Below are 22,282 nucleotides of genomic sequence, written 5' to 3' on the forward strand. Positions count from 1 at the left end.
AAGAACCCCAAGGCTGGGTATATGTATTGGGTGTATATATATATATATATATATATATATTTTTTTTTTTTTTTTAACGCAATCTGGTGAAGCGCTGCTAATGCTCAATTCAGATAACAAATGTTTTCAACTGAGCATGAAAGAAAAAATACTGCTGGTGGCAACTCTCTTTCACTGGAAAAAAATCATGGACCCCTGGCATAGAAACAGTTTCTGCACAGAAAACATGACACTATTTACAAAAAGCTATGTCTAATATCCTTTTCCAGCTTGGAAAGAGGAGTTTATTTTAATACATCCTTTTTTAATTGCCATGAGCTGGACTTGTAAATATTGTAAGTGGTTGAGTAATAGTCATCTGTTAACGGACCAAATGAAGGGACATTTTTTCCGCTCTTGGAGCCCTAGCGTATTCCCACAGCTCTGACAGGGGGATGCTGCAGATCAGATACTCAACCAAAACAAAAGCCTAATAATTAAAAGTTTAATCTGAGGGGAAGCGTGCGTGCGGATGAGAGAGGCCGCTGGGTGAAGCGTGCAGGACATCGTGCAGTGGTTCAGCGACTGCGCGAGGCGTTGGGACGTTCGGGGACTCCCTACTGCTTACGGAGACCACGGTGTCCACCGCAGGGGTCCAGTCCTCTTCCAGTAACGCATTGCTTTCAGCTAACAGGGGCAGGCGATTTCCCCTCTGGCTTGGGGTTAGAGAATTAATTTCATCTAACAGGCTATGACAAAACATAGCCTGGATGGCTGCATCGCCTTCTCTCTGGCCTTTAATAATGCTGTATGTGAATCACAGAGTGTTTTTAGTCGTGGAGGGTGAGCTTGTGCAAGTCCGCTTTGCTGGTTTTCTGGATCAGTCTTCAAAACTATCCATAACTTTTTTTTTTTTTTTAACACCAACTTCCTGCATAGCAGCATGGTGTGCCTGAACTAATAAATAGTCATAAAGTTTTGTAAGATCATATTAGTCATTAATTTCTGCGTATGAACCAATCAGATTTTTGGGAAGGATGGAGCACACAGAGCTTGCGTGCTGCGTGATTTGGCAGAGCGCTAGTAGACTCTTCTTAATGTTGTTTGACATTCATTTTCCAAAGTCAGGTACATACACAAAAGCACTGTTTTTTGCTTTGCAGATGGTTTTGTCTTAAAGCAGGAGTGGTTTGTATTGGAAGCAATTTCCTGATGCAATTTGGATTTCCTTCTGAATAATCCTTTGCCCAGTGGGATGGTATAGAGGGATCCTAGAAAAGCTTAACTAGCCTTACAGTGATATTAGTAAGAGTTAAACATATCCTTTAATCTTCACAAGGCAGATGTTCAGCTTGGAAGATAACCTACAAGCACAAAATTCACAAAACTAGTTTGAAGGTCAATATTCGAAGGAATAACTGCTCTACCAATGTGACTTCTGTGTTCATGTTGCTGTACAGGTAATTAATGTGCGAGGGTCTGGTGAGAGGGGCTGTACGAAAGGGCTCTCACGCAGTGAACGTGGAAGAAAATCTGTTTCAGATGGGAGGAGGAGCAAGTCTCAGAGGAAGAATTTAATTGCAAAAGACCAATTGTAAAAGCTGAAGGCAGTGACCTTCGTGTTGTTTCATCTTTTCTAGGAATGCTGGTGGTGATTGTCTTGCTGCTGATTGCGATTGCTGTGGTTGCCGTCTGGCCAACAGAATAATGCAAATATGGGGCCCATTCGAGCTGCTGTTCAACAGCTGAGCGTGGAGGACTCCAGAGAAGAGACCAACTTTGTGCAAAGACTTTCCGTGTTTTAAATAAACTCACCAGTATTAGAATGAAGCTGTGTCCGACAGACATCCGTTCCCTCATTCAGGGCACGGCTGAAGAGTGCTGCATGACTGGAGGATGTGAACTTGAGAAGGACTCTCTTCCTACCTTGGTTTAGTATTTCGGGAGGATACACTTGCCTGTAGAATAAATATATTTCTCAGTGCATCCACATCTAAGCAAGTGATCATATTGGGGTGCTGTCTGCCTGGCCCACTCTTTCTTCTGTTGAATGGTTGGTCGTCTTGAGGGTTTTAAAATACTGTCAGCTGATAATACGGGGGTTTGGGGGTGCATAAGTGGAGTTCCTATGCTTTCTGACACCTGTCTTTGGAATGAGGATTCTTACATTTCCCAAGGAATAAATGTTTTAAGCAATGCATGTCTATAGACTCCATCAAGATGGAAAACCAGAGAGCACGTGTAGCCCTAAAGTGAAAAGCCTGATGACCAGGGTATAGGAACTCAGATGAACTGCACAAAAACAGTCACGAATGAGTCAGTCTTGGCTGTTGTGGGAGAATTATCAGTGTTGATCTCCACAGATAGAAATGTAAACAGCAGTGGGTCTTAAACGCAGCCAGGTGCGTAAGAGCGGAAAGCGTTGCCCAAAATGCGCTCATAAGGCAGGAGCGTCTCTGTGTGCTCTGCCTTGCTCTGGGGCAGGCTTTCCGCAGCCGGCTAGCTGCAGGAGATGCGCTAGTATTGATGTACTAATCTCGGTGATTGAGATCTCTTTCTTTTATAATTTTTCACGAACCGTTAACGCCGAAAAGAAAATGTAACTATTTAAAAACTAACAAAAAAAGAAGTATCGAACGCTCACTTCTGGCCAAAAAAATCATTATTTTGTTATATGCGCCAATTTGATTGTCAGGTTGATAGAGCAAGCAATAACAACATTGAATAAAAGCTGAACCGTTTATATACAATTTATCTGTATGATTTTTGTTGTTGCCTGTTGTCTCACGGTGTGTGTTAATGATCTGTAATGCTTCCATGTCCTAAGAGCTGATTTGGGGAAGAGGAAAAAATGGTTCCTATCAGACGTCCTGTGTTTCTTGACCTACCTTTCCTTATGTGCCTGTGATGATGGCCAGCCCTGGGCTGGTCCTTACCCGCGGTGATGGAGTATGTGTTTCCAGAGCTCTGAACTGGCTCCTGGCACTAGTTATTCTCTATCCCTTCCCTCCACAGCTGGTGATGGCAACACATGTCTAGTGGGTCCAATGCTGGTCTGGGAGCTGGGAAACCCGGGCTCTTTTGGCTCTTTTGAGTGGCACTAGCTAAGTCATTTTGCTCTCCTGTGCTCAGTCTCTCCATCTATCAGTTGAGACTCTCCAGTACTGACCTCCTCTTGGAGATCTGCAGATTGGAATGCAAAATTTTTCTTGTTAAGCTTCTCCTTGGAGCCTACCACAAGCATTGGGTGGAGATGAGGTTTTAACTGAGTCTCTTCAGGATCTGAGGTGGAAATGACTGTGGGTTATGATGGGAGAGGCTTGGGTTTTGCAGGATGAAGGTGCTTCTAGAGGCTGGATGCACCTGTACCCTGCCAGACAGGGTGGGGGTTCAATCATTAAGGGTAGGAGCTGTACCCCAGAGCTGAAAAGCACCATCACATTATCCTTTCCCTTCTGTGTGCTCCTGGGAGAGGCACAGGATAGGTGGAAAGGGGCTTGGTGGAGTAATCTCAGCTGACCAAATCATCAAGCAAGCTTTTAATGTGCCAAGTAAAAGAGAAAAAGCCCAGTAAGTACAGCCGTACCTCATGGCGTGGGTCGTGGGCTTCAGAGAGTGCTCTGGGCGAGGGCCCAATCCTGCCTTCTGCTGCTCAGTACCTAAGTGAGCAGTTGGAGGGGACACCAGCACCTTTAGAGGGGATTTGAAATCTGAGGGCAAGGCTGATTGCGTGCTACTGACTTCAGCATCCATATTTGGTGTTTAAAGGTGGGAAATCTGGGCCTGTGCTTTTTGGTAGCTAACTGGATATCGCATTCCTGCCTGCTAAGCAAAAGAAATGATGCTCATTGCTGGGGAGGAGCAGAGTGCTTTCCTGGGTCTCCGTTCTGCTTTGCTGGAGAAAATCTTTCTCGAAGCCTTGAAAAGTCCGGTTCAGTCCCGGTTGTTCAGGCTGTGCCTGTTTGCTTGCTTTTGCTTGGAAAGATGCTTCATATTACAACCTTCAAAGGAGGAGGGGGAAAAAAAAGAAAAAAAGACAGTTTTACTTTCTCGCGGTGGTTTTCAAAAGGACACAACAGGTTTTTGATTATTTTATTGCTTGATCTCCAAGTAGAAATGAAGCTTCAAGCAAAGCTGCTCCAGCTGGAAACAAGCAGCGTGCGGCTTTGGAGATGTGTTCAAAACTCGTGCGTTCCAGCAGGGCTTGTGCGGAGGAACCAAGCTGGAAAATCTGCCCGGAATTGTTTCTCATTAGGAGGCTTTTTGTGCGAGCCCTGCAGCGCGATTGCACTCTCCCTGCTCCAGTGCAGCCTCGTGCATCTTCAGTGACAGCAGGAGAATACCGGGCCATTTACAGAGATGGGAATACGGACTTTGGCTTCTAATTAAAGCTGTAGTTTACGGAGGGAATTAAGATCTTGTTTGAATTCCCAGGGCGTGCAGAGTGGATGCATAAATTATCCTGATCAGTGTGACACAGGGACTGTGCTCGGAGAGAGGCTTTAAAAAAGACGTTTTCTGATTTGTTGCATCCTCAAACACATTTTTGCTGTCCGTGCATGGGAAAGGTAGAAACGCAAGGAGTTGCTCTGCTGAAGTATCCAGCAAAGAGATTCTTAGATTTGCCCTTTAGGTAACATTTAATGTGTCATGTGGGTGAGGACTTTTATTAAAAAGAAGCGGATTTGGCAGCGCTCGGACGTGTGTGAAAACCTTTTTCTGTTTTGCTGCTCCGCAAAAGAAAAGGGAAGGTTAAAATGTCCGAGCGGTTCGTTATTGTTCCCGAGCAAGCGAGGGCGAAAAGCACGGCTAATTGGAGTCCGCTGCATTTGCAATTTGGTGGGGGTCGCTCTGATTTCCAGGCATGGGGCAAACGGCGCTCAAGCTGCGCGCCGAAACCGCTCGCCGGGGCTGCTAAAGACGCATACCCGTGCCGGGCTTCGCCAGCCAAGGTCTTGCTCGTCCCATTCGCGCGCCCCGGAGAGGCGTCCTGGGCTTCGCCTTCCCTTCCTTCTGCTTTATTTCTGTCGAATGAGAACGTGCTCTGGAGTTTATGCATTTCCAGTTGCTACGTCTTCTCCGGAGGAAGCCGGCCGCTTTGCCGGGTGGGCGAGCGGCAGGATCGCTGCGGCGGGGCCCGGTGGGAGCAGGCGCTCCGCGCGCAGCCCTCGGCTGGGAACAGGCCACTTTACCCCCCTCCCCGAGCGGCCGCCGCGGCGTTCGGACCGGCGGCTGTGTGCCGAGAGGAATAAAAGCCGGAGCGATGTGGGAAATCCGTTTGCTTTCTCCGCAAAGCTGCAGGCCGGAGCTCCGGAGCGGAGGCGGGGGCACTTCTGCCCCATTTGTCGCTGCAATAAAGATCTGAGATTTCTGACCTCCACGATGTTTTCGAATTAATAAATTCTCAGAGACGTTAAGAGCGTGGGTCACGCAGGCTGACCCCTCCGCCCTTTTGCAGGACCTTTTGCCTGTGTTTTTCCCTCTGGAAGCGTTTTGCCTCCTCGGTTCCTCTACCACAGGCTTTCTAGCTCGTCTTTTAACATTAATCTTTGCCTGGTCTCAAGTGCCGGCCGCTTCCAGGCATTGGGGCTAGCGATGCCCCTTGTGAGCTGGACGAGTGTCTGGAGATGGAGCCCGGGCTGGCTCTGCCCTCCCCGCTGCTCTCGCCTTTGCTGACCGTGTGGCTTAAAAATCCATCGCGCCAGAGCCTTTGGGAGGCCACGGGAGCGGAAAGGGGACCGCGCTGATAACCAGCCCAGCCAGGAGCTGCAACCAGCAGAGCTTGGCTTTGGCCATTGGGTTGGAAGATCTGCTCCCAACGGTGTCCCCTCGTTCCCTGCCTGCCCGGGGCTCCTGCAAATGGTGACTTTGCAGGCACCTTCTGGGATGTGGGGTGGGAGGCAAAGGGGAGACCTCCACCACCCTGCCGAGGACATGGAGCACCCCTGGCTTTGCCGGAGCAGGTCCCCGTCCCTTGGGCTTGGCGTGGGAGGAAGCAGAGACCGCTGGAGCTCGTTATGGTTTACAAGAGTTTATTCAACTGGTTTCTGACTTTAGTTCTACCGAGTGGGTGCTGAACAGTTACAAGCTCCTTCTGGTTCAATTACAGCCAATCTAACAAAACGAACGAACGAACAAACAAATGGGGGGAAAAAAAAAACCTCGGAAAAACGATAAGAAAATCCACAACTTTTTCACGTGTCATTAAATATATTCATATATAATAACCATAATATATTAGTATGCATTGTAAAGAAACATCGCCCAAAGCAGTATGCAATGGTCATAACTAAACAACATTTACAATTCAAGATATTAACAGAAATAAAAATTAAAAAAAAAAAAAAGAACGAACACAGGTTTGGCGACGGGGCTGCGTAACGGGAGACGAGGTGGGTGTGCGGGGAGGGGGGACGGACACGACGAAACGAACAAAAACGAGACGGAACGACTTCTGTCAGGTGCTACCGTCGAGTGATGATTGTTTTGGCATTTCAGCTGCTTTCCGAACTCGCTTCGAAGGCGCCGCAGCCCTTTTACCCTGTTACGAGCTCTGTTACGGTTCCCACCGGCACCTCGGGTTTCCGACTCTGCTGCGAGGCTGCGCGCTGGTGGCCCTCGCATCCTGGGGTTAGTTGCAGACCCCGTGTCCCATCCCATCCCCGTGCCACCGGGGAGCTGGGCCCCCTTTCGCCGGGGTTTCTCGCCTCCTCGTGCCGTGGGACAGCTGCTTTTCGTGGCGGGGGACACGTTGGCGAGGCCTGTGGCTCTCCAGGAGCACAGCAGGCGACTTTGCTGGCCGCAGCCACTGAATTGGGGGCATCTTGGGAGGACGGATGGACGCCTTGATTCCTCAGTGGTTATAACGTAGTTGCCCTAGTGCTTACCTCCAACAGAGCAGCAGCCCTGGCTGTGGAGGGTGATGTTCAAGGGTGACATCTTAATCCTGCTTGGGTGACAGGCCAGAGTTCCCCCCAAAAGGAGGTGTCCCGAGGTGGCTGCAAGGAAGACTTGCTTCCCCAGACATCCCGAAAACGGGACTGCTCTGCCTTACCCAGGAGGATTACGGTTGTGAATGGGCTACGCCAGCCGTTGGTGCAGGTTGGTGTTACCAGAGGCGCTGGTTAACCATGGACAGAGTGAAGGAGCTTCTCTAAACTGGTTGGAAAGCACAAAACTCCAACAATGATCAAAGAACGGGGTCCTGGTGGGCTGGGGCTGGGGGGGGGGGGGGGCTTTACATCTGCAATAGTCACTCTGGTTACAATAGATTCTCTGAGCTCTAATTTGTTTTACATCTCGTGCTAACTGTACAAGCACCTTGATTTTCTTCCCATGTATTGATTTCTGTTAGTGCCTGGAGGGTCCCTGGGCTCTGGCAGCTTGGCAAGGTGGACGATTGCCTGCTTGAAGTGGTTGGAGTTTCTTCTGCATCTTCCCAAAATGAGGAAATCGGTTAGAGGGCTGGGGCTTGTCTCTGTTGCTGTGGGTGTTGGTGGGTGTCGAGGCTGTGCTGGGGGGTGGTGGCAGTGCTCGGCCACATGTGCTTAGAAGAGGGAGTCGGAGAACGTTTGGTGTCCGGGTATGGGTAGATCCTGAGTCCCCCGGCTTCCACAGCCTTGCCTTCCCTGTGCAGGAGGGTGCTGAAGGCCTTGGGAGAACGGACTTTGGGTTGGGTCCGGTTGTTTTTAGGCCATTCAAAAGAAATTGCATTTTATTTGCCTAAGGACATACGCTCCATGTGTTTCCTCTGTGTTCCTCACTGCGTTTCCCCATGTTGCTCTGCTGGGTTCCTCATGGTTTGTTTGGAAGGTGGTTGTCCATCTGAACGAGCCTTGCGGGTGTCCGTGGAGCGGACCTGCGAGAGTCCATACAACCAGCGCAGGCTGAAGGGACCTTGGGCTTGTGGGGCACCTGTGGTTTGAGGGCACCTTGGCTAATTGAGGACAAGCTGTCTCCAGCTGGCACAGACTCTACCTAGCATCGGTCAGTTCTAGCTGGAGGAGAGCTGCCTAGCCAAGCTTTGTGGCTTTAAGTCTCCGTTGAGACACTTAAGGTCAGATTTCATCTTTTGGAAGCCCTTCAGTGACTTGGGCGCATGCATTCTCCTGCCTATAAAACTGTTGACTCTTCTTGGGCTCTAAACTGAGGTGAAATTAGTCTGTTCTGAGCAAGAAAGGATTAGAGAGAAAACTGTGACTTGGTGGATTGCTTGGTGTCCAGAATGGGATTTCAATCCTAGTGTCCAAACTCATCTCTGAGGGCCCTTGTGGTTTTGGGGGAGGCTCAGCAGTACTCGGTCCCCTTCGTGCCATGTCTCCCAGCAGCCCAGTGCTGGGTTGTGCTTCCCTGGGAGCCCTCCACTTTACACCTATTTACATGGCTGCCTCGCTTTATGGTAGTTTATGTCATTATATAAATATTGTCAATTGCTATAAAACAAGGCAAAAGCACTGGAAAATGTCATAAAATAGATGTTTCCAAGTTTCCTAAAAGGAAAAAATATCAGGGAGGTTTTGCTTTTCATAGCGACTAGTGTTTGCTTCTCATCCAGGTACCTGGACTGCCCTCCCTGCATTTCCGCCCCAGCTATTGCCTGCCTCCATTGATTAGGTGAACTCAGAATTCCCCTGCTTTTTATGGACCGATGTGGAAGTGGAAGGGCCTGCCACCCTGGCGAGGCAAAGCAGCACTGACCTGTCTTTTTCTGGCGACAAAAAAACCAAGAGCCAGGTCTGCCGCTAAAGTGCCCTGGGGAAAGCTGCTCCCACCCTCAGTTGCTGGTTCACAGGGGGTGAGACGGAGGCGAGGGCAGTCCCTGCCTTCCCAGTTCATTGGGATTAGAGATAAGGAATTACATTTTCTGCTGGTAGATTTGCTTTTTTCACCTCCAGTGGAAGATCCAGTTTCGGGGGGAGCTCTAGATGGGTCAAATCTCGCTCATCTGGTCCCCAGTGGGGACCAATTCCCTTGGGGCTGGTCTCTCTAACCTGTACAGGCTGTAATGCAGCCAAAGACGTGGACCTCTGTTCTGGTCCTGCTGCCCGTGGGGACAGCCCCAAGAGCCAGCAGGAGCTTGGCACCCGCTGTCCCACTCCACCATGGAAGTGAGGGCTGGCTACCTCATGCAGGGACGTGGGAAGCTGGAAGGACTGGCCAGGCTGAGGGAGCAAGGGCCAGGCTGGGCTACTTTGAGGAAAGCTGGCTGAGTTTGGAAGTGAAACTACTGCCGTCCAGGACTTCAGTATCTTCTGCATGGATTTCCATTCTGAGGGGTCCTCAGTTTGTTGATGGCTGAAGAAAGGACCAAACCCATGAAGGACAATCTCAGGGATGGCCAGAGTGGAGACTCAGAGATTGTGGTTACATTAAGGGTGAGATTTTCCAGGGCACCTATGGGAATTGGAGGCCAACTTTTCTGCAAAGTCTGAGTGCTTCCCTGGGGATCCTGATTATTAACTTGACTGTGAATTGGAGGGGGACTGGGGTGTCCCATGGGCTCAAGCTCCTTCGGTGCATGTGTTGCAACGAGTGGCCGGTGTGCAGCAGCGTGCAGCTCTCCTTGGAAAAATGGGGACTGAAGCAGGGAATTGTTCCCCGAGTTATGCCCATGTGGAAGTCGCTAACTAATGTGGTCTCTTCTTTTGCACCATTTTGTGCGTACGGTTGGCTAACCTGGTGCTACAGGATCGGCACATCAATACGGCTGGAGACCTCGTCCTGTCTCTTAGGTACTGTACAGCGGGTGATCGTTACGGCTATCATACACTGAAGAGTCTTTAAATAACCTATATTAGTTGATCCTCAGATCTGTCCTCAGTGGTGAGTCTCTGTTTAGTTTCCTCTACGATAACTGTCTCATTCAATCTAAGCTGAGAATATGTATTTTGGGGAGGGGGGTTAATTTCCAGCGTTGCCGTTGATTAGTTTCTTACAGGCTTGATCGTTCCTGTGTCTATGCTTTGGAACTAGCAGACGTTAGCGGTTTTAAGGCAGTTTGGTGTCTCTGATTTCTTCAGCGAATGGGGCAGAAAGAAGCTAGGGGGCACTGGGAACTGCTCGCGCTCCCACCGCGGTTGAGATGCTGCGTGCCCACACCCACCCTCCTCTTGCAATGGTTCGTTTTATTCTCATGTGTGTGATTTTTTTTTTTCCCTCCTGTAATATGAGGTGCAAACTTGGCAGTCCCACAGACGTGATTCCCGGCTGTCCCCCCCACCCAGCCCGCCCCGACACACACAAACTGCAACGCGACTTCCTTCCCAAAGTCCCTAATCCCAGGCCCTATCCGCTCCAGGTTCTACACAAAGCAGCATGCACAGTCAGTCTCTCACTCGCTCGCTCATGCGCTCCATTGCCTTCTTTTCCTTTAGGCTTTCTTACACTTCCCCTTCTTCTCCCGTTGCTGGAACTTCCTGAGCCGCCGAGCCCATGTATCCCGCCACTGTATCACCAGGCTGGTTTTGTCTGCAATGATGCCACTCTGGTCAGGAGAGTCCTCGTTGTTGCCCAGCAGCAAATACTTCTTCATGGGCTTGATTTTGGGGCACTTGCACGCTATGTCCTTGGAGTGGATCCACAGGGTCTGGTCTCCGCGCCGTATCCGGTTGCTCCCTTGTTTGTAGACGGAGATGATATTGACCGTGAACTTCCACCAGTCGGCATTTCTTTCCGCTTTCAGGATGTGGATCTGAACAGCTGGAAAAAGCCAAGGCAAGAGAGGAAAAGATGTTATGGTTTGGGCTAGTGAGAAGAAAATGAATGTAAAGTCCTATCTAATAGTGTGTGTGAGGAAAGGGATTTCTGTCTCCAGAGCCCAATTTGGCAGGGAGCAACCATGGGCCAGTCTAGTGGTGGTTGCACTGAAACTAGTTTTGTCTCCAGGGCTTTCGTCCAAGAACAAAGTAGCCAGTGCTGATGGCAGAAGGTCTCAGCAAAGATACTGAAACCACAGTGGGCATGGAAGGTGCTCTCCAGCTCTGCTGCCAAGGAGGAGGCCCTCTTGTTCCCAGATGAGCAGGGCCCAGTTATCCCTTGGGCTGTGCAGGCAGGAGGACCCCCAGGAGGAGAGGGGAAGCTGGGAGTGGCAATATGTTAGGGCCCAATTCATTCCTTGTGCTAGGGCCTGCGTGAATGATGCAGGGCTACCCTGAGTCATGGGGTGGAGAATTGCCTCTTTCTCCTATTGGTGTCCTCGGGAGGGCCCATCCATCTCCCAGGGACCTTCAGGACGTAACTATGAAGCAAACACAGACGGAGCAGTTCCCCGGAGCCATTTGTGTGGCTCACTCTTCAGTGATATAAAAAAATCTTTAAAAACCAGTCAGGTTCATGTATGCCATAAGGTCACTGCGGTGCTAAAATCTGCCTTTTTCCTTAAAGCAACAAGCACAGATGAAAGTGGAAAACTAATAAACCCAGGGAAAATGTGTGCCTTCAGGCTGAGTAGTGGCCAAAGTGCAGGGCAAAGGCTCTGTGCACAAGGTGTGCATTGCGGTAAGGACAGAAACCAGACGCTGGCCCTGATCTATGGTGTTAAAACCCTGGCTTGCACTGTCAGGACCTGGGAAGAGCTTTCTTCCTGACACATGTGCTAACTCCAGCCAGGGAGACTCAGATGCTAGAGCATGACCCAGAGCAATTCCTGAGTCTGGAGAGCACTGTGTGCTTCAGCAAGAGGAAAAGTTTCTGCATGGCCAGTCCCTCCCGCCTTCCTCTCTCTCTTCCTCGCCAGAGGGGCAACTGGACACATCTACACCACGACCCTAAAGCAGCCTCAAGAGGGAGAGCCAAAATCTGGAGCAGAATGCTGGGACTGGCCCTTATCTCCAAGCATTTGGCAGTTGGAGGTAGGAAAGATCTGTTAAGGCCTCCAGCACATCTTCCTGGGGCCAGCGTAAGGAATGAGCTGCGCTGAGCTCTCTGTGAGCACCCAGCATCTGAGCAGGCCCCTCCCTATGGAGGATGATTCTGCAGCCATGGTTGAGTATGGATACGCAGCTGGGTCCTGCTCATCAGGAATGATTTCTGGTTTCTTGACTGCTCTGTTCTTCTGGAATGTTTCCGGAACATGTGTTTCTTTGGGACATCCACCTTTCATCTCCAGAGCCAGCCGTGTTTGGCACTGACCACAGACAAGGTAACAGAAAAGTGGTCTTGGACACCTCCCACCAGCAGTACAAGATGGTCACGTAGTGAACTGAGGAATAGGTGTGATCCTACAGACATGTTACCACTATCCAAAATCAAAGTCATCTATATTGAGCCTATTCAAACCTACAAAAGGATTTATAAGAGGGGAAATAGAGCTATCACATGTTTCTGTACTGCTGAGCCAGTGCAAAGAGGTGACTTTGCATGGTGATCGAGGCAGGAGAGGACACTTCTCGGTATCTTCTGCAAAGAAGTTGCAGAGATGAGATGGTGACAGACACTGGTTTGCTTCCAATGTCCTCCCATGGGGTGAAGCACTCAAGGGGACAACTCAGCTCATGTATGATTTCAGAAGACCCTGGAGCTCCCATGGTTTTGTCCTGTGGGTCAGCACCAGGGCTGTGGTCCAGGTTGGTCCTGAGCAGGCTATGGAGTCACAAGGCTCCCTGTCTTTTTACAAGACTTTAGGCATCATCATGGTATGCTTGCAGATGCCTGGTTGTCTTCTCCTGGCGTCTGCTCAGGCACATCCTCCAGGGAGCTGGCTGTGCAGGGACCTCCCCGATGAAGATATGCCTCCTGCATGTCAGACTCCACATGGCTTGGTGACATCCACCAGCTGTCCTCCTCTCCCTCCTCCATGGGGCTGCTTCCTTGGGCACTGCATCATATCCATGCCTCCCAACCATCCCTCTGGCCGGTCATTGCTGTGATCTTCCTGGGTGATGTTCCAGGTATGTGCGTCTCATGAGGAGACCTCTCCATGTGTCACACCAACCTCCCTGAGGCTGAAGCACGCAAAAGCTCCAACAACCTCTGAAACTCCTGGTCCTCATCCCATCTGCCTCATGCCATTTTGGGGCAAAGGGGAGCGAGTGACGAGCTGTGGTTGGGTGCCCTGCTGCAGAGCAGAGCCTGGGCATTCAGCAGCTGCTGTGGCTGGAGGTCATGACGTGAACTGCAGTTGGAGCCCCAGTCATAAAGATGTCTGTGTTGTGGACTCAGGTTCAAAACACACAGAGAGAAGAAAACCAAGCATTTGGCCACGCGGTGTGACGAGGAACCAGAGATAAGTCTGGAGGCATCTTCTGCCACGTTTATGCACTTTTTTCTGACAGATGTCAGTCAAACAGCACAGAGAAGGAAGAAGAGGCTGGGGGCAGCTATCAGCTGAGATTACTTCTCCTTGACTTCCTTTGGAGAGGATAAACACTTTTCTCCTCCCTAAAATTGGTTTCCAGGAAAATAGATTCATTGGGAAGTGATGATACAGACCTCGTGTTTATTTGCTAATTGTGAGATGAGAGGAATCAATAAAATCAGACAGAGGGGGAGAAAAAACCCAGTGGAAGTTCCAGCACTGGACAGGAGACAAAGTAAAGAGAAATCGCTCCATGAACGCTGCGGGCTGGCGCGTGCGGAAGATGTAGTCATGCTGCATTTTCCGTTTTCTGACCTGCCTCTGTAGTTCAACCACAAAACACTTTTTGACTGAGTCTTCAAGCCTTTTCTCCTTTTTTTTTTCCCCTTACCTTCTATGCCTTGGGATCTATAACGTACCCTTTCTGCCCACCTGTCTGCCTCAAAGATTAACCTCGGCCCATGTCAGGCCCAGATGGGTGCAGTCTTAGTTACATAAATTGCCAGAAGGAGAAGAAATCTCAGCCAAACAGACAAAACCCAGAAAATTCTCAGATCTGCCTTAGTGACAACCAAATTTTACCCTGCTGAATTAACAGTGGAGTAGCATCACCATTGTTTTAAAGCCGCAATGTTCAAACTGATTTCAAGCTCTGAAAGAGCAGGGGAAACAGAGCTGCTCAGCCCAGCAATACTTTTTAACACATTGCAAAATACATGTATTTTTTTCAGAGCGTGTCATGGATGCCAGATGCTTTCATTAAAAAAAAAAGAAAGAAAAGAAAAAAACACACAACCCTAAGCTCTGACCACGTATTTCCCAGTCTGGTGTGAAGGTAACAAAATGTGCAGATTAGCCAATTTTTTTTTTTTTTTGGAAACAAATCTTTCCAAAAAAGCTTAAACCTTTGACCTGCCTTGGTCCGCACTGACAAAATGGAGAAAATGAATGAGAAGGAACTGGAGAGAGGTGGTTACAGGAAACTCTGGTCTAAAATACACAGTCTGTATTTTTTTGATGTCAAGGCCCCGTCCCTTTTTTTTTTTTCCCCTTTATTAATGAAGTGGAAGGAGTGAAAGCTTAGGTGAAGGCTTGGCTGGCACCGCCGCAGCTGCGTTCATTGACAGCAAGTTTTATGTCCTAACTCTGCATCTAGGACACGTGGTTTCCCCAGAGCCAAAGGGAAAGAAGTGGCCCTTCAGGTCCGGCTTCCTCCGGTCGCTGGTCGCGCGGGCCGAGCGTCTCTGCTGCACCTGGGCTTCTCTGCGGTCGGAGGACAGAAAAACGCAGCCCTTTTTGCCCAGGTTTGCTGCCCGAACCCCGAGCGCAGCAGGGGCAGAGGGGACTTCAAGCACCTTCAGAGAAGCTTCGGTCACCTCAGAGCTGAAGCTGACCCGTGAACGTGGCCTGAGCGTTTCTGGAGGCAAGGCTCTTCATCGTGCCCATCCTCTCCCAAGGATGCGGAGAGGTGCCGGGAGGATTTTTTTGGAAGCACCTGAGCTGTCTGGATTCCTTGCTTTTTAGGGCATTTCGGGGCTGTTTTTTTTTTCATGAAGTGCTTTTGAGAAATCCCCCAGCTGACCAGCTGCCTCCTTCAGCACCCAAACACCGCCGGGTTCCTGGCGCCGGGTGACCGTGGGCAGCGTGAACCTCGCTCGGGGCCGAGGCTGAAGCTCCCCTGGCTTCGCGGGGGTCTGGTTCCTCCGCGGGTCCGGCTGGGGCCGGCGCTGGAGGGGCAGCTGGGACCCCGCAGCCCAAACGTGGCTTTGCTGCGGGCCACGCGTGAAGCCTTCCCTCGCCCGCTGCTTCCCGGGGCGGCGGGAGGGCCCCGCGCGCGCGGTCGCCCGGCCGCGGGGGTTCGCCCGGCCGCGAGCAAAGCCGCCCCGGGCCTGGCGGGGTGGAGGGTCCCGGCGCCCGCAGGCTGCCCCGGCCCGCTCTGCTTGCGGCCCCCGGCGCTGCCGGGCTGCTCCGGGCGTTTGGCCGGGAGCCTCCAGCCGCAAGACCTGAGGACTTGAAGTTGCAGATGAAAGGCGGTGTGCGTGTGTGGGGGGAGATGATTTGATTTAAAAAGAAAACAGCCCCAAAACCCTCAAAACAACATATTTGAGGGCAGCAGCATAAAGGCTTAAATAAAAGCAGTATTCCCCCCCCCCCCGCAGCATTCGGAGACCATGAGTCAAGGTCCCAAAAAATCATGAGATTGCCATAAAAATAATGAGGCTTAAAGAAAATAATCAGTTGTGGGTGTTTTTTTGTTTTTTTTTTTTTTAATTTACTTTGGGGGGGGGGGTTGTGTCAAATTTCCTGTTTTCGAGCTTTTCCCTGCCGAAGGGGACCGTGGGCTGGGCTCGCCAAGCAAAGCCGGAGCGTCTTGCAGGATAGCCCGGGAGCTGGGGCCGCGCGGCGTCGGCAGCGACAGGGCACGTCACGGCGCCTGCCCCACTTGGGACGAGGCGGCAGCAGGACCGGAGCCGGCGGGCTTGCAGCCGGGGCGCCCGACTTCGCCGCCGAGTCGCCCAAGGACGCACGGAAACGGGGGATTGGGACCATTTTTGCACGTGCATGCGTCCCCCCCTCTAAACCCACGGTTTCCAAAAGGCCAAGACGCTTTTCACCGCACAGCCAGAGCGGAGCCCGTGGGAATTTTGCTCCAACCGTCAGTAAAAGGCAACGCCGGCGCTCGGGCTGCTTTGGGCTCGAGCCGCTCCGGCGGTAGGGAGGACTGTGCTGGAAGGGGCCAGTTCCTCCTGCCGCTGGAGCAAAGTGTTAAAATTAGATTTTTTTCTTTTTTTTTAATTTATTTTGCGCACGGCCGTGAGCTTCGCCTGCGCCTGGCTGCCAATTTCCTACCGGTTTAATATCGGAGATTTATGACCCTTAATCGCGGCTGGCCTCGGGGGCGACATGGCCCGGCGCTCTCTTTTGCCCCGTGCCGGAGGGGGCGACCCTCGCGCCACCCGTCCCGCACCCGCCGTCACACCGCGGCCGGAGCGTACGGACGCAGTTACGGCGAGGGATTTCGCCGCAGTTTACGGGCCAGGAACGGGATTTCTCCACCTGAATCTCTTCCAGGGACGCTCGCGGCAGAGGGGCTCGCAAACCCGGGGGGGGGGGGGGGAGACGGGGCCGAGGTCCTTTCCCTCCCCACGTCCCTGCCCGCGTCGTCTCCCGGGTCGGATTCCTACGTGGATCCCCCCCCCTCCGCCCCCCCCTTTCCAAGTCGCCTTTCGAAAACACGTTTTGCTTTTTCCACGAGCCCCTGCCAAGCTGCCTCTCGACAAAGGGGGTGACTAAGTGAAGGCTCCGTGAAGGAAGGATTTTTCCAAGAAAGGGCAAAGCGAGCGGATGATCTCACCTTGCAGCCGCGGATGCTCCGCGCGCTGCCTCGCCGCAGGGGAGCGCCGAGCCCGCGGCCAAGGGCGCCAGCTCGCTTTCGCCCGGCCAAACACCCTGGACGAACATCCGGCACGAATCCCTGCGGGATTGGGCCTTGCAGAAGCAAAAGGGGCGCCGGCTCCCCGGCTCCTCCGAAAGGCCTGCGCTCGGCCTGCTGTCTTTTACCGCAGCTTCCCAGCTGGCTCCGATTAACCACGCCGCGAAGACAGCGGGAAAAACCCCCACGATCGCCCCGAACGAGCCGGCGCCTCCGTGAGCGAGGGCCGTTTCGGTGCTGCCGCGCTCCGCCGCCGGCCGGGCCTGGCAGAGGCGTCCGGCAACGGAGCGCGCCGGGTGCAGCGAGCCGTTCGCCGGGCGAAAGCCTAGCCAGATTGCTCAGAATTTCCTCCTTTTTCTCGAATTTCTGAGGGCCGGTCAAGGGGGAAACGCGGAGCTCGGGCACCGTCGCTGCCGTGGGGAGGGCGAGAGCGGCGGCTGCTCCGGGGCTGCCGCGGTGGGGACGGGGCTGGAGCTGCCCGGTTTGCTGGACCGGCATCACCTGCTTTAATTAAAATAAAAAAATCCTTTTCCAAGGCAAAACCAATACTCTTTTGGGGAATCGCTGCAGGGTGAACCAGCCTCAGCAGCGGGACTCTGCCCCCCCCAGCCTGCAGGGATCCCCCCCCACTTCCCCAGTTCTTTGCCAGGCTAATTTTAATCACCCCCAAAGCCATCCCTTGCCCCCGGTTTTGTGGGAGCAGAGCCGCCCCGGAGCTCTGCCGGGCAGCCAAAATAAACCTGGAAAAGGATTTTTGTTGTCTTCCGACCACCCCCGCAATGCCCCCCCCCCCAACGCACTGTTTGACTCCAAATATTTGCACCCAATCTACCTCGCGGGAAAGAGCCTGATTTAAAAAAGAAAAAAAAAACACAACAAAAAAAGAAAAACATAAACAGATAAAAAAATAAATAAATAAGGGAAAATATCCCCTTTGAATCGCTGAATGAAAGAGGGAGCTAAAAAGCCCCATTGAGGGGCGCCGGGTGGATGATAGCTTCCCGATTGAGCTCGGAGGAGACGTAACTCCGTTCAAGCTAATTAGGGCCTTTTAGGACATTCAGAGCAGCGATCCTGGCGGAACGGTGAGGAAAAGAGCCTCCTAATTGGCTTCCCGCTGCGGTGTCAGGCGGAAAGTCTTTATCAGCCCTCCGCGCACCGGCGAAGGCGCGAGCGCGGCCGGCCAGCGACGCGGGGGCCCTGCCGCCGCCCCGCTCGCCCCCGCGCCGCTGCCGCCCGGGCCCCTCCAGCGCCGGCCCTTTGCCAGGCTGCCGCCTCGGCCACTCGCTCCGCCGCCGGAGCAAACCCGCCGCGGGAACCGCCGAGCTCTCCGGCGAGCCCCCCGGGGCCGGCGGCGTCGCGCGTGGCCGGAGCGCCCCGGCGCCGCGACGCCCGCTCGCCCCTGCCAGCCACCGCGGCTCGCTTGTCCTTTCAAACAAGCGTCGCCGCTTGATGAAAGCGATGCAGAAAAGGCTCCTTCCAGCATCTCCCCCCTTTCCTGCACATCCCTCCGGAGCTATTCATCGCTCCGTGGGTTTCCGCGGCTCCTAGACAGGCTCTTAAGCTGTCTTCCTCTCCCCAGGATCTCTCCAGGTAACAACAGGCTGCTGAAGCCCGAAAGCCCCCGTCACGGCTTCAAACAAAACGAAGCAGAAGGCTTCGCCCAAACCTACCAGCGCTAGAAAGAAGCGTCGTCGTTCCCCCCCCGCCCGGCCCCACGCGTTCAGCAAAGCAAAGCGGCGAAAGCACGACGGAGCCGGCTCCTTGCTCCTCAAACAAGCGCCGACGCTGCCCCCAAGATGCGCTCGGCGGAGCCTCTTAATGCAGCTCGGGCTGCAAGGCGCGTTTGCATTTTAGCCTTGTTTCCCGAGCAAACGCGGGCAAAAGGATCGAATTGTGCACGTGTGTCTCTCTGCTCCATCTTCCCAACCCCCTGGGCCAATTTGAAGCAGCCCGACAGACGGGCAGCAAATTCCTGCGAGTTTCCTGCAATTCAGTGGCTGCTTTCTGTCCCGCTCGGAAAGAAACAGTTCCAGCGTGAGCTCAACCCTTACGAGACACCGGAGAAGCCAGATAGGAAACCAAAATTTTGGACGTGCCGCATGTGGCGAAGGCATTTGTCAGAGCTCACAACTTATTAAACAGCGGAGAACCCAAGTGCCAGTCTGGGCCCACGGGCAACCTGCTGCCTTTAGCAGCATTTAGCACAGTCCCACTCCACTCCCGTCCTTAATAATCTCATGGCCCGGTAGAGAGATTCTCATGTGCTCTTAAACCCTTTTCTCTAAGGTAAAGGGATGTCTTGCACCTTTCCACCAGCTGATGTTGAACTTCTGGCTGCTCCTACCAGCGTGGTCAGACCTTGGCTTGGCCACTCCGGATGCGGGCTGCGAGCGCGTCCAGCCCTGGCGGCTCATCCTTGCCGAAGGGATTTTCTTTTCGCTTTGAAACCTGTTTGCCGTGCGGGTAGTGGAAGAATAAATAGGCAGTGTTCGCCTCCGAGCCCCATGCTGAGGGGCGGCTGCATGAGAAACTCCGGCTTGCTACTGTTTTCCAGCCCAAATCCCTTCCCTGCCCCCCCTGCAACTGCAAAACGCGGGCTTGCAAACGCTGAACACGTCGGGGTTTAACTCTGTAAATGCAGGCTTGTTTCCTAGGAAAAAAGCCCGTGTATTTCTTCCCTGCCTGTCTGCGAGCTCTTCCTCGCTCGGGCTCGCTGGGAGCCGTCAGAGCACAAAGCCAGAGCAAAGCATCCCTCAGCGGCCGCGTCCGTCCCTGCCGCGAACGGCCTTGTCCGAGGAAGACGTTGTGAAGGGCTGTTAAATGGAAATTCGTTCTGCTTTGGCAAACAGTTCCCGGATATGCCGTGCTGCCGTTGTGAGTGTTCGGAGCGGAGAGGAGGTATCCCCGCTCCTCTGGGAGACTTCGATACGGAGGGAGTGGGGGTAACGGTGCAATAATGCTGACTGACACCTGTCCGGGACCAAACCCGATCCGGGACCAAACCCTGTCCTCGCTCACTCCTCGCCCCCCAGCTTGGGGCGGATCCCAAAGAGGACATGCCAGGATGTGGCTTGCACCAGGGGCCGTTTGCTTCGCCCTCACGGTACCCAGTGAGTTGCACGGAGGCGACCGCATTTCCCTCTCGCCCTGAGTCCCGTGCTGGGTGGTGTAAGGTGGCCCCAGGAGCACCCAGGCTTTGCCATTGCACGCAGGAACGGGAGAGACACTCTGTCGTGATGGGCTGAGACCTGGGCAGTCCTATCCGCTCATGGCCCTTTCCCTGTCCCTGGATCAAACCCGATGGATCACGTTTTCCCAGGTGGTTTTGACCCTCCTGTAGACTCAGACATTCAGATCCCCCCGCTGCAATCTCAGGGGTGGGGAGGTGAGCTGATTTCCAACATACACGTGTTTAGCATCATTTCTAAACATCCCCTGACACAGAGCCCCTATATTTAACCAGCTCTGCCTGATCTTTCCAGGTCAGTCCCATTCCTACCACCCAGCTCATCCCAACAGCACTGACACTGCTGGGGCAGAAGAACTCACGCTGCATGAAGGCGGGACTCGGAGCAGAGCTGATCTCATCTAACCTGCTCTCAGCTTGAGGAAGGGACTCACCGAGGTGGAGATGAGCCTCGCGCAATGCTGCCTGAGGCTGCTTTACTGGTAGATGTGTGCTCAAAGCCCCAGGGGGATTTGAAAGGTTTCTTCTGGTGTGGCCTGAAGAAAGTCCCCTCTGCAGTCCTGCCCAAGCCACCCCCATGGGGTCATGGGTGACCAAACCCAGAACTGACCCATGTTAAAAATAATTACAGAAGAACTGAGGTCTGGAGGTACCTCTGGAGGTGTCTGGTCCAAGCAGCTAGAGCACGGTTGCGCCAGCAGGCAATTTTTGAATATCTCTGAGGATGGGGATCCTGCAAACTCCCTGGGCCCCGTCCCAGGGCTGCACCACCCTCTTTATGAATTTGTGCGTGGATTACAGGGCAGAGACGTACCCAGATGATGGAGAACCGCCTGCCACTCGTCCCCACTGCGCATAAGTGCGGTGAGAAGAGCCACGGGGCTCTGGGGCACAGGTAACCCAGGAGAAGCCTGGGGAGGAGAGGGACCCTGATTTGGAGGACTGTCTGAGCATGGGGGATCAGATTTTATGAGCAACACCTCACACCCCAGCTCCGCTGAGCATTACCGCCCAGAGTTTCCTTCCCAAACCAGGAGAAAATGATGCCACAAATCGCCCGGCACCCGGCGCACGCTCCCATCCTGGGTGGCTGCAGCCGGGGTGCCTGGCTCGGCTGCATACGGGACCCAGCTGGCAACCCGTGCCGGGGGCATCCCGCGCTGGGGAACGGGCCAAGCGTGCTTCAGGGGAGGGGTGATGCCCTTCTGGTGCATCTCGAAACGCTCTTCCCTCGGCAGCGCGGCCGCGAGGGTCGACTCACCGTAGTCTTTCTTGCAGTACTTCTTCATGTTGATCTTCAGTTTCCCCTTGGACGCCTTGCAGTATGAGTCACAATCTGGACAGGGCGAGAGGGGGAGGGCAAGAAAACATTAACAAAACAAATTAGCCTTAAAATGAATAAAAGCTGGGGCGGGGGGGGGGGGAGTGGGGGGTAGAGGGGGAACCGGCTCAAAGCTGCAGCCTGCCGTGAATAAGCAGCGTGCCTGTGATATCCATCTGCCAGGCCCCGATTGGGTCGTCTGAGGGGGCATTCAGAAAAACCTGCCTTTCGAAAGAAAGCCTCGCACAAAGGAACCCGTCCTCCCGCCCCGCCGCCGCCCCCGGCCCGGCTTCCCTGGGCCGCCTCTGTCTTCCCGGGAGACCCCGGGGCCTCCCTTATTGTGCCACCCAGAGCTTTTGAGAGCCGCACAAATCCCCCCCCCCGTTCTCCAGCTCCGAGCCGGAGCGGAGCCCGCAGAGGCCCCCTGTCACCCCTAACCCCGGCCGGTGTCCGCCTTTGGCATTCATGGCCGGGCGATTGGGGCTGGGGTCGCCCGCCGACAATGCGGGTCAGGGAGGAAATTAGCAGCCCGTGAAGCATTAGCAAAGCCTTTTGGTGCCCACTCCAGCGAAGTGTGCAAATAAAATAGCCCAGGAGGAACACCGCGCTCCTCGTGGGCCCCACCGCTGCGACGCCGTCGCTCCGCTCGGGCCGTGCAGCGGCCGGCGCTGCAGCCCCGGCCCGACCCCGCCGCCGAGGCTCGCCGGGCTGGAGCCGTGCCGTGGCGCTCCGGCGGCTGCAGGGATGCCGAGTGCTGCGGGAGCTGCTGCCGGTGCTGCCTGTGGCGGGGCGGCCCCGCTCCCGCGCGGGATGCAGCCGGGCAGCGTCGTGCGCTCAGTCCCGGGAACGTCCAGCGGCGCCACAGCCTCCCTCTGACGAGAAGCCCCGCGGCGTCCCCCCGCGCCTCCCCCGCAGCGCCTTTAGGCCACGCTCTGGGCATGGCAGAGCTCGGGACCCCGCTTCCTAAGTGCTGCAGGAGCATGGGTAAGGAGTTCCCTCTTAGAAAAGCTCACGCTTCAAGCAGGCTGGGAGGGGAAACTGAGGCACGGAGTGGGGAGGTGGCCG

General features: G+C 53.7%; 2 protein-coding genes across 2 annotated transcripts in view; one reads left to right on the plus strand and one right to left on the minus strand.

The window, feature by feature from the left end:
- The window catches only part of STX8 (syntaxin 8), a 111,504-nt gene extending 108,765 nt beyond the window's left edge, over positions 1-2,739 (plus strand). The window contains exon 8 of the mRNA XM_067308359.1: positions 1,620-2,739. Coding sequence (XP_067164460.1) covers positions 1,620-1,687 — 68 coding nt within the window. The 3' untranslated portion in view covers positions 1,688-2,739. The remainder of the gene's footprint in view (positions 1-1,619) is intronic.
- A 7,609-nt stretch (positions 2,740-10,348) lies between these two features.
- NTN1 (netrin 1) overlaps positions 10,349-22,282 on the minus strand; it is a 117,893-nt gene continuing 105,959 nt past the window's right edge. The window contains exons 5-6 of the mRNA XM_067308295.1: positions 21,158-21,232; positions 10,349-10,677 (exon numbers count right to left, since the gene is read on the minus strand). Coding sequence (XP_067164396.1) covers positions 10,349-10,677; positions 21,158-21,232 — 404 coding nt within the window. The remainder of the gene's footprint in view (positions 10,678-21,157; positions 21,233-22,282) is intronic.

The sequence above is a fragment of the Apteryx mantelli genome, chromosome 19, assembly GCF_036417845.1.
Source record: "Apteryx mantelli isolate bAptMan1 chromosome 19, bAptMan1.hap1, whole genome shotgun sequence".
NCBI lineage: Eukaryota > Metazoa > Chordata > Aves > Apterygiformes > Apterygidae > Apteryx > Apteryx mantelli.